Source organism: Oryza glaberrima, chromosome 11, assembly GCF_000147395.1.
Source record: "Oryza glaberrima chromosome 11, OglaRS2, whole genome shotgun sequence".
NCBI classification, from domain to species: domain Eukaryota; kingdom Viridiplantae; phylum Streptophyta; class Magnoliopsida; order Poales; family Poaceae; genus Oryza; species Oryza glaberrima.
Genome location: NC_068336.1, coordinates 23,774,552 through 23,785,788, shown reverse-complemented (window position 1 = coordinate 23,785,788; position 11,237 = coordinate 23,774,552). Strand labels below are relative to the sequence as shown.

The following is an 11,237-nucleotide window of genomic DNA, read 5'->3' as shown; positions in this document are numbered from 1 at the left end:
CCTGATGTCATCGCCTGCATTGTCTGAAGGATCTCGACATAAATCTTTCTCAAAGGCAACTGGAGCTTCTCGTACATTGTTTCAACAGCATACATAATTGTTACAGCTTAAAATGTGTAGTATGATTAAAAAATGCATCAATCTGCACAAAAGGAAAGCTAGTACTTGTAATGTACTTTGCTGCTTGGAAAAGCATTGTTTCATAGTCTGAAGAAACTGAAACCATGATATATTCATGGTCAAGCAGAGTGTTTGTCTTCATGTCTTATGGATGAAGAGTGCTAAATTGCCAACTAGAAAACTGGATAAGTATATTTCTGAAACTGTGAGAGATTTGAGGATTCTAGTTATGGCAGATAAGATATATGAGCATATAGTCTTTGGTGGGAGCAAAAATTGTGCCAATTGGCACATATTGCACCAGTCATCAGCACTGGGGCACTCTTACAGAGATTCATGCTACAGGATGTAACTTCAGGCCAGCCTCTGCACTATTTTCAGGATGATAATTAGCAAACATAAATTTACCATCCAACAGATTGTAGTTTGTACTGCTACTAACACTGTGCCAAAAATTCTGACAGAACCCAATATGAATAATTTGGGCAATTAGCAACTCAATCTCAAAGTACCACATACAGCTAAAATAAGTACTGTAGAAATTCAGTTTCATGTCATAGCACCAAACTGTTAATCATATAGTAACAAAGTAACAAAAGGTCGAAGCCTCTGGTTATTATTTCAAGTTTGTATATACTGAAGCAAGAGAAGTAATTAAAACCCCAGTATCAGAGCAAACTGTTCACCGTCTACTAGCAGCGTAGACGACGGAAGCAGCAGCGAGCACGGTGGTGGTAGCTGGATGACACATCCATGTCCAAACCCCGTTCTTCCCCCTCCGATGCGCCTCGGCGGCCGCGATCCGCAGCTGCTCAAACTGCCTGCTCATGCCATCCACCATCCCTTCTCTGTCCTCAGCTTCAGAATTCAGAACCCCAATCTCATTGTCCTTGTTGCTGACATAGCTCTCGAGCTCCCTGAGTTTCAGTCTCAGCTTGGTGGATTCGGATTTCTCGTTGCTCAGAGCTCTCATGACTGAATTCTTGTCAGCTTGGAGGCGAGAGGAGTGATCAGTGAGATCGTTGCAGCGGATGCGGAGCTCGGAGATCGATTTGTGGAGATTCTTCAGTTCAGCCCTGAGATTTTCAGATTCGTCGGATTTCTGAAGAACCATGGCTGCAGCAGCATCCTTCTCTGCATGAATCTTCTTCATCTCCAAGCTCAGTGTCTCCAATGTTTTCTCCATTGTTATCTTGTCAGCTCTGAATGCTGATGCTTCTGCATCCTTCGTCTTCATCGTCTCTTCAATCTCGATCTGGAGCTCATTCACCTTGGCTTCCGCCATGCGATGCTTCTCGTCGATCTCGGCAACCTCAGATCGAAGCTTCTCTGCCTCTGTCTTCGCTGCAGCTAGCTCTGACTTGCTCGAATCGATCTCTGACTCCAACTCCGAACTCCTAGCCATGGCCATGGAGAGCTCGGCTTCAAAGGACTCAATCTTCGCCGCCATTTCTGTCTTAATGGAGGTCAAAAGCTTCAGTTCCGCCATTTTTTCCCCAAGCTTCTCCTCCATCTGCTGCTTGTGCTTCTCGGTGTTCTTCTTGAACTCCTCGAAGCTTTCTTCCACCTCCGTCTTCTGAGTGTGAACGCGGCGAGACGACGCCTTCGTCTCCTCCAGTCGCTTCTCCAATTCGCCCCTCTCTGCACGGAGCTGCGAGTTCTGCTCCTCCAGTTGGGCCACCATGGCGTCCGATTCAGCGAGCTTGGCGGAGATGGCGGCCAGCTCAGCCTCCTTCGTCGTGAGGAGCTCCATGGCGCGGCCGTTCTCCGCCGCCGCCGCCTCCAGCCGCGCCGCGGCCTCGCCCCGGCCCGCCGCCTCGCGCGCCGCCGCAGCCTCCGCGGCCTCGAGCGACTCTCGCGCGGCGTCGAGGCGCGCGCGCGTCGCCGCGGCCTCATCGGAGGCGGCGGCGAGCTTCACCGCAAGGGCCACCCGGAGCACCGCGCGTTCCTCGTCGGCGACCGCGCCGGCGTCCGCCTCCAGCTCGCCGATGCCCGCGGCGAGCGCGGCAACGCGCGCCCGCTCCTCGACGGACTCCCTGACGAGAAGCCTATTCATCTCCTTCACCTTCTCCGCCGCCGCCTCGTCCATCTCCGGCGACGACGACTCCCGCCTCTCCTCCTCCACCGCGACCGCTTCCTCTCCGCCGTCGTCTCCCTCCACCGAACGATTAATCACCGTGGCATCCCCACCATCAGCCTCCGCGGCGGCGGCGGAAGAAGTAGAACCCGCCGTGGGCTCCTCGTCGACGGCGGCCACGGCGGCGGCGGCGGGGCGCTTCTTCTTCCTACCCATGATGCCTAGAGAATCGTGACCTCCTCCACTGCTTCTATCCGCGTCCACAGCCACAAACTCGCGGTAAAATAGTAATGCTCACAGTCACCGACGTGTGGGCCCTGGGAAGGTTTGACCCGATTGTCAGTGACTCATCGGCTGGGAGGTGGAAAAGCGCGGGAGGCGAAACGGGGAGGCGCGACCGTTGGAGTGCGTGATTTTATTTTATTTTTTTTCTTTAAAATACGAAAACCGATGGAGGTTTTTACCGCAAATACACCACCACTACACTCACACTCACGTAAATACTTAAAACCAATTAATAGCCCACTATTAGCTCCAATTTATCTATAACCAATGTACTCTCTCCGTCCAAAATATAAGGCACAACCACTCTTAACCCAAAGACCAAGAAATAATTATTATCATCTCCTAATTTGTATCACCCTAATAAATAAAATGCATGCACCCAATAGAATTAGACATCTTGAGATTGGATGATTTTAAAAAATCATAAAAGAAGAGGTACTAATTAATTGCATACATGCATGCCCGCCATATATTATGGAACATCTGAAAAAAGTAGTTGTGCCTTATATTATAGAACAGAGGTAGTAATAGCTAATTCATACGATACTTGCTTACTATACTATTAATATCTGGTCCTACCTATCATACACACATTACGTCTTGAAGTCCGTGCTGCAGCTGGCTATATATTTGTAGCCCGCTGCTCTTCTTTCTCTTCCTTTATCTCTTTAAAATATGTTTATAGCTGGCTTATAGCCTGCTATTGTACCTGCTTGTATGGCCACTTTCAAGATGTGACAATTAAAAATTTATCACTCACAATTACTCCCTACGTTTCTAAATATTCGACATAGTTATCTTTTTAGTACATGTTGGACCGTTCGTTTTATTTAAATTTTCTTTTGAAAAATGTAAATCTACATGTATACATATAAGTATCAAATGATAGAAAAATAATTAATAATTACTTAAATTTTTTAAATAAGACGAACAGTCAAACATATTTAAAAAAATCAACGGCGTAAAATATTTAGAAACGGATGGAGTATAATATATGATACGTGGGTCCTACGTATATATGACACGTGAGTCCAGCGGTAAATCTTTAATTGCCACTTATAAGATTAACACATAGTTAAATATCTCGTTAACATACGTCGGTATATTCTTGATCTCACTAAAAATATATTAAAAATATATTAAAAGTACAATTGCATTCATTCATGATTTGAATCCTCTTGGTCAATGAATTTATGCACCCACGATTCCATTGCGACTTGCGAGGTGCTTCATTCCTCAGAATCTATGGAGTTAGAAACGGATGGCTGGGATTCACCGGAGGCTCTTATCGTGATGGGTGCAAAAAAGAAATGGAGGGGATGCGAGAGGGCGTGGCAATTGTTGGATGGATGGGCGGCGTGGCGTGTGGCCGTGCGCGTCTCCGGAGTCGATCGATGATGCCGAAGAAGACCACGCGAAGGCCATCGATCGCTGGGTTCGCTGTCGCGTGGATGTGGCTCATCTGCTGTGTTAATTTGTTGTCAAGGCTATTTCAGTTTAGAGCATACAGTACATCTGTCCCATAATATAAAGAGCAATTTTACATTTCCTCAAGAGATATATGAAATACCTTTTTTCTATTATAAATTTAGTACCTCTTAGTATCTAGATACTATGAGGTATTAAAATTTACGCTGAATTTTTATACCTCATAGTGTATCCTCAATAACTGTAGAATTGCTCTAATATAAAGGACATTCTAGCACTATCAATCTGGACATACCATCTATTCATATTCAGTGTACTAGGATATATTACGTCGAACTAAAATCTCTTATATTATAGGATGAAGAGAGTATATGCCTAACAGAATTCCCTTGGAATTCAATCCTAAAATTTAGGATTTCTACCTTTTTTAAAAAAAAATCGACTAGAACGGTTCACTTATAAAGATGTCCAAAAAAAATCCATGATCCATATTTCTTGCTCTTCACAAGTTGGATGGGTTTTTTCTGGTCCTGGTCTTTCATGTCGCGCAGGAATAGGGCAGCGTTCACGGTACGCGTGGCGGGAAGCGGACCAACAATTATGTTTGCTATGGGAGACCAACAATGGAATAGGGGTTGTCACACCTAGAAATTTAGCCAAATTTATAGATTATTTTGTATATAAATCTATGTCCGGAAATATGCGTAGATCCAAGCCTAAATACTTACAGAAGAGACATTTAGTCCTCACCGAAAAGAAAGCAACAGCGGAAAGGGGGATGATCTTAGCAGGGCTTCAGCTTCACTTCACAGGCAAAACTCAATTGCGGTATAACCCTTGGTCCTCTAACTTCGTCTTCAGCCTAGAAACATTACACTTCTTAGAAAGGAAATAATAGTAAGGCTGAGTACATCCAATGTATACTCAGGCAATCACACCAATGATACAGATGTGCAAGGGAGACAAATGAAGGTTTATGGCTAGTTGATAAAGGCAACTGAAAAGCTTTATAGATGAAAACAATAAAATAGTTGATTAATTAAGGCAAATATTAATCACCACTGAACAACGCTACACCATGTTGAACAGGCCTAACCAAACCACTTGAACTATAGCAGTTCATCAAGTCAAGTTAATTAATAGTGTAGGACTAATCACGGTAAAAACTCGTTGATCGCCCATAACAGCGGGCTTCTATGCTGAAGACAAAATTAGGGAACTACAACAGTTCATCAAGTCAAGTTAATTAATAGTATAGAACTAATCACGGTAAAAGCTGGTTGATCGCTCATAACCGCGGGCTTCTGAGCTGAAGACAAATTAGGGGGCCAAGGCTTATATACCCCAGTTGAGTTTTGCCAATAGAGTGGAGTTGAAGCCCCGCTAGGATTGTTCCCTTTTCTGCTGCTACTTTCTTTTCGGTGTGAGGATTAAGTGTCTATTATGTAAGTATTGATGTTTAATTTACGTTTATTAATTTGTCGTTTTGTCTATGCTGGTTTGATTTCTGAACAAGGATGTATACATAACATAGTTTGGAAATTTGGCTAAATCTTTAGAGATGACATGGGGCAACTATATCCCAAATATTTTGCAAAGAATATGTGAACCTACATTCTTTGTAAGGTATAATATGTATATATATACTATCACCGTGTCAAAACAAACATTCTTGAGCACAAAATTATCCTTTGTAAGGGTATTAAAAATATTCTTAGCTGTTTTTTCATTGATAACAACCTTTTTTTTCTATTTAACTATGCCTTAGTAATGTTGTACACCATCGCTGAAATCCTATGTCTGCCATTGTGGCTACACAACATTATCATCGACATGTGCCCAGACAACATTGTCAAACATAAGTGTCCATTTATTTTGGCCCCAAGGGCACTGCCATATGCGTGCATGCCATTGGCTAGGCAAGAACAAGATCGCCACATATATGTAGCTCTATTTCATGCATACTTAAATTTGAAGCCGTCTTGAGCAAGGTGTAAAGTCGTCTTGAGCAAGGTGTAAAGTGTTAGACGGTAGGTTCTTCTGTAATATAGGCATGTAATATAGGCAGTACGATGATATGAAATCAGAACAGTTGCTTATTTGCTATTGAGAATAACAATGTCCGTAGAGCTTTGGTTCTCTCCAAGATCTCATCCTACCAACAACAAATAACAGTACCATACAAAACTATGGATTTGTTCTTCACTATGCTGTGATTTTTCTTTTGTAGTTTATCCGACGGGAGAATTATATATATAGGCACCACACACATGCATGTGTAGGTTCAGCTTGCATGATCGAACTCTAAACTAAATGTCACGTATTTCTAATCATATAGTATATCTCAAGCTAGCATGCATATAGCAATACTACATAAGTGCCCCCTCATCAGTGCCGATTCGACAAAATCCAATATTGATGATGGTTTATTGCCCCTAAAAAGAGCTCACCCTATGCACATCTTTCACCCGACACTGACGAGGAAACATCAGTCTTATAACTATGACGTTGATTGTTTGACGACGTATAAGTGTTGGGTCTTACCACTAACTGGCACTAATGGGCAACCCATAGTGTCAGGTCTTGCTGTTTGGAGCTTGGGATGATGGCACAAAATATACTCTTCATGCTACCAAATAAGATAGAAAACAATCACATCCCGTATATCGTGACGAATCGACGTCGCATAACGATCTGAAGGTACAATGTAAAAATCCAAAATCTACCGTAAATTGAACCATTACACCGAGCCAAAACACTAGTATTGTACATTGTGCTTTATTTTTCTTTTAAATCCAGTTTTAGGTGTAGCCTGTTCGGAGCGGTTTCGTGGCCGCAGAAACCACACTCCAACCCAAGGCCCGAAAGACCATAATGACAGTAGTAGCCCAAGGCCCATAAGAATCCATTAGTTGGGTCCGGGCTCTCCAGCCACAGTGCAGTACTCGCTGCCTCCCAAACTCCGAATCTGGCGGCGGTGAGGCCGCACGCGCGACTTGCTCGTCAACAGCGGCAGCGGCAAACGTGATCCCACAGCTCTAAGCCGGTGTCATGCCTAAAAATTTAGCTAAATTTTCATATTACTAAAAAGATGCTCGTGCGTTGCAACGGGTAAAAATATTTTTGGATCGTATACATTATACTCTTTTTAGCCAAAAGATTATTTCTTATTTTTTTCCAGCCCAGTCCGCTACCTCTCTCTGCTTGGCTCGCATCTCTTTGACCTAGGCCACAAGTGAAGCTTAGGCCCAGCTCGAATAGCCCTTGCCTTTTTTTTTGACCTAAGCCACAAGTGAAGTTGTAGGACTAGCTCACATAGCTGACTATAGTCTTTACAATAAATAAAAACATTTTCGATCGCTATACATTATAGTTATAGGCTTAACTCGCATAGCCGATTGCCATCGTCAAAGCTCGAAAGAGTGTGATGTTAGAACTAATCCTCCCCATAAAGCTCAGAAGAGTGTGATGCTAGAACTGATCCTCCCCATCAAATTGTATTGAATCTTTCTCGATCTCCCATCAAATCGCATTGAATCTTTATTGATCTCCTAAAATTGGTTAAGGGTTTCTGATGCACTTATCTACTCTTCTGTTTTATCCATAAAACTCGGGATATAAACGCTGTCTTTTAAATAGAGATTAGATCCAGTAAATTGAAACGAAATTGAAAGAAAAAATACAGGGAGAATTGAAAGGAAAAATTGTGGGGAGAATAATAAGGGAGCAGTGGGGAACGCGGAGACCGATCGACATGGTGGTGGAGGAAAAAAAGGAAAAGGAACGGCGAAAAAAAGTAAGAAAAGGAGAACGGAAAAGGGAGAAAAAAAGGGCGGGTGAAAAAAAAAAAGAAAAAAGAAGCGAAGAAAAAAATACGGAAACCTTATGTATTTTTATAATAGGTATAGATTTTGTAGAGTTTGGAAAGAAAGAGAAGTTGAGGAGGCAGTGGCGGTTATGCCTCCGCAGTTTGACCCGCGAGGAGGGGAGTGAGCAGCGCAAATGGGGTGCAGCAATTTTGGGGAGGTTGCTCTTGCTGGCTCTCCAAGCCGGAGGTTGAAGAAGGAGCTGACAGGTGGCCCCACCTGCGGGCGGCACTAGAGAGGGAGGGAGGCGTAACAGACTTTGCAGGACAAGGAAGAGGCAAACGGGCTGAGCGGACTGGGCCAGGGGAGAGGAGGGAAAGGCCGGCGCATGGACGGGAAGCAGACTTGTGCTGGAAACGGCACAAGGACAAGGAGGAGATTTTGATTTGTTTTCCTATTTAGTTAATTGATGTTATGTACTTTATATTATTTAAATTACTTCTTGAGTTCTGAAAATTCACAGAAAATTTCATAGAGTATTTTAGAGCATGGAGAATATCGCAAAAATATTTCCAACCATAATTTTTAAAGGAAGTTTTATTTCTCACATTAAATTCGCTTGTTAAACTACTTTTAACTTTTAATATAAATTCTAGATATTTATTATTAAATAATTTTTAATGCCAAAAGAATGGTGGCGAGCTCCGCAGGAGTCCTCGATGGAGATCAATGCAGATCTTTTTGAAAACTTGGCTGCAACCATCCGTGATGATTGGTAAAAGATATTTTATTGGGTTGAGTTTATCTTGAGTTTGGTTCGTGTCGGTCGGTGGAAGGATCTCACATTTCGGTTATTTTTTCACTGAATCTTCTTTCGGGTTTTATTTTTTTTTCTTCATGCAAAACTGTATACTTTTTTATGCCAAATTTATAACATTCAGCCCTAATACCGATCTAAGTTTATCTTAACCACCTTACTCCTTAATTTCAGCCGATTAGCTATGCCTTAGTTTACAATTTTGCATCTGTAACAATTACCTTCCTCTTTATTCTCTCCGGTTATGAAATCTACAACAATTACCTTTCTCTTTCCTCTCTCCGGTTATGAAGCAGCTGGCTCGATCCGTGATCGTGGCAGTTTTTGGATGCGCCGGAAGGAGGGCTAGGTCAATAGCTGGATAATTGGGTGCTCGCCATCTTCCGCGGCCTCTTGTTTGACGGCTAGCCTCTCGTTTGACGGCTGATTTGGCTACATGCGCAATGTCAGATCTATTCATTTTAATAGTGTGCTTTCATACTCACATACATTTTCTTACGCTCACATCCTACCTAAGCCTCTTCTCTCCTCTATATGATCACATAGGTTTAACCATACATGATAGTATTGGTAGCATCTATATGATCACATAGGTTTAACCATACATGATAGTATTGGTAGCATCACATTAAAAGTCGAGCACCAATTTGTTTTTCTCCAAAATCTCAATGTCCAATTCAGAGGTAGAGCTGAATCATATACGTACATTTATATATAGAGAGTGGTGAAGCATAACTGTGCCATCAGATAATAATTTTCTCCATCTTTCATGCACAAAATGTTGTGCTAGGTCAACATGAGACCAGGCAGAATGCATGCCATAGGGTGAATGTCTATTCCATGTGACAGTCTCAGAGAGAGAGAGAGAGAGAGACAGTACTGCTCCATCATTCATGTCACAAGTGCTGATGAACTGATGCATTGGTGCTTAAAGCTTGTTAAATCTGCATGAGAGAACTACTAAAGTACGAGCAAGGAATGGACAGTAACCCGCAATCGATAACACTAAATTAATTACAGAAAAGACTAACAGACCAGAAAGAACACAAATCAATTATTTTAAAGCTCTAAGCCAAATCACAGTTAGTAGATTTTCCCAGTAATATAATGCATACAATTTTGTCTGATTGGTGACAACTATCTTCGCTGCTTCTGTTAAATCTGCCCAGGAGGCAGGAGCTGGGAAAAGAAAACATATTGGAATATTGTATGCCTATCCTATTTGAACACCTTTATTTATATGCCCGAATTGTTTGGCGAAATTGATTGGAAGATCCACTGAATCTTACACTCTCCCATGGTTGATATATACTCTCTCTGTATCACAATGTAAGATTTTCTAGCATTATCCACATACATATAGATATTAATGAATCTAAACACATACATATGTCTAGATTCATTAGCATCTAAATGAATGTGGGAAATGCTAGAAAGTCTTACATTGTGAAATGGAGGAAGTATATATAAAGATTAGTTTGGCCATGACGAGCGTGAGGCCCATTATATTGATCATGTGTTGGTCTGAACATACACTACTACAGCACCGATTTTTCCGGGCGGGCTAGCCAATTTTCGCGTGCGGGTGGGCGGCCCACACGCACCCAGTCGTTTGGGAAAACTGTAATTTTCGTGTGCGGGTGGCGCGCCCGATTTTCGCGTGCGGGCGCTTAAGCCGCCCGCATGGAGAAACAAAAAAATAAAACAAAAAAAAAGAAAAAAGAAACCCTAACCCTAATCCGCCGCCGCCTAGCCGAGGCCCGCCGCCGTCGCCCTCGCGGTCGCCCGCCGCCGACGAACACATCACAAGAACACAATCACAAGACATCTCACATCAACAAGAACATATCTCACATGAACAAATCACACACAAAGAATCACAAATAACAAAGAGAGGAGAGGAAGAGATAGATCCGGTCTCCGATGCATGCCGCCGCTTCGCCGGTTCCCCTCCCCTCCGCCGGATCTGCAAGGGAGGGGAGGAGATCCGCGCGCCGCCAGCCGGATCCGCCACCCCCTCCCCCGAATCTGCAAGGGGAAGGAGGGGAGGGGGCGGGCGCCGCCGGATCCGCCGCCCCCAAGCCTCCCCTCCGCCGGATCTGCATGGGGAGGGAGGAGAGGGGGCGCGCGCCGCCGCTGTCGCCCGCCGCCGCCGCCTGCTGTCCCCCCGCTGCACGCCGCCGGATCCGCCGCCCCCTCCCCCGGATCTGCAAGGGGAAGGAAGGGAGGGGGACGGGCGCCGCCGAATCTGCCGCCCCCAAGCCTCCCCTCCGCCGGATCTGCTAGGGGAAGGAGGGGAGGGGGGGCGCGCCGCCGCCGTTGTCGCCCGCCGCCGCCCCCTTCGCCCGCCGTGCACTGAGGGAGAGAGAGGAGAGGAGAGGAGAGAGGGAGGAGAGGAGAGGAGAGGAGAGAGGGAGAAGAGGAGAGGAGAGTGGGAGGAGTGGGAGAGAGGGAGGTGGAGCGACCAGGCGGAGGGAGGTGGTGGACGTTAAATGCGGTGGGCCCGTGCGGGGTTTGTGGTTGGCTTAAGCCGCCCGCACGGGATATTGCTTTTTCCCGTGCGGGCGATAGCTTGGAGCCTGTCCCCTATTCTTCCATGTGGTTCCACTTACGAACCGCATGGAAACAAAAGGGGAGGGCGTCCAGGAAAATCTATTTTGTAGTAGTGATAGCTACTTCTCCGTCGATTTGAGATAGTTCCCAG

At 44.5% G+C, this 11,237-nt stretch overlaps 1 protein-coding gene across 1 annotated transcript; it reads right to left on the bottom strand.

Annotated features, from left to right (window-relative positions):
- Positions 1-429: 429 nt before the first annotated feature.
- LOC127754168 (uncharacterized) lies at positions 430-2,436 on the bottom strand. The gene has a single exon (XM_052279642.1). The coding sequence runs from the start codon at positions 2,411-2,413 to the stop codon at positions 803-805; it is 1,611 nt and encodes a 536-aa protein (XP_052135602.1). The 5' UTR covers positions 2,414-2,436; the 3' UTR covers positions 430-802.
- Between the last annotated feature and the right edge of the window lie 8,801 nt (positions 2,437-11,237).

What these genes read in the sequence shown, in the direction of transcription:
- LOC127754168 (XM_052279642.1), bottom strand. Translation starts at nt 2,413, where the DNA reads ATGGGTAGGAAGAAGAAGCGCCCCGCCGCCGCCGCCGTGGCCGCCGTC.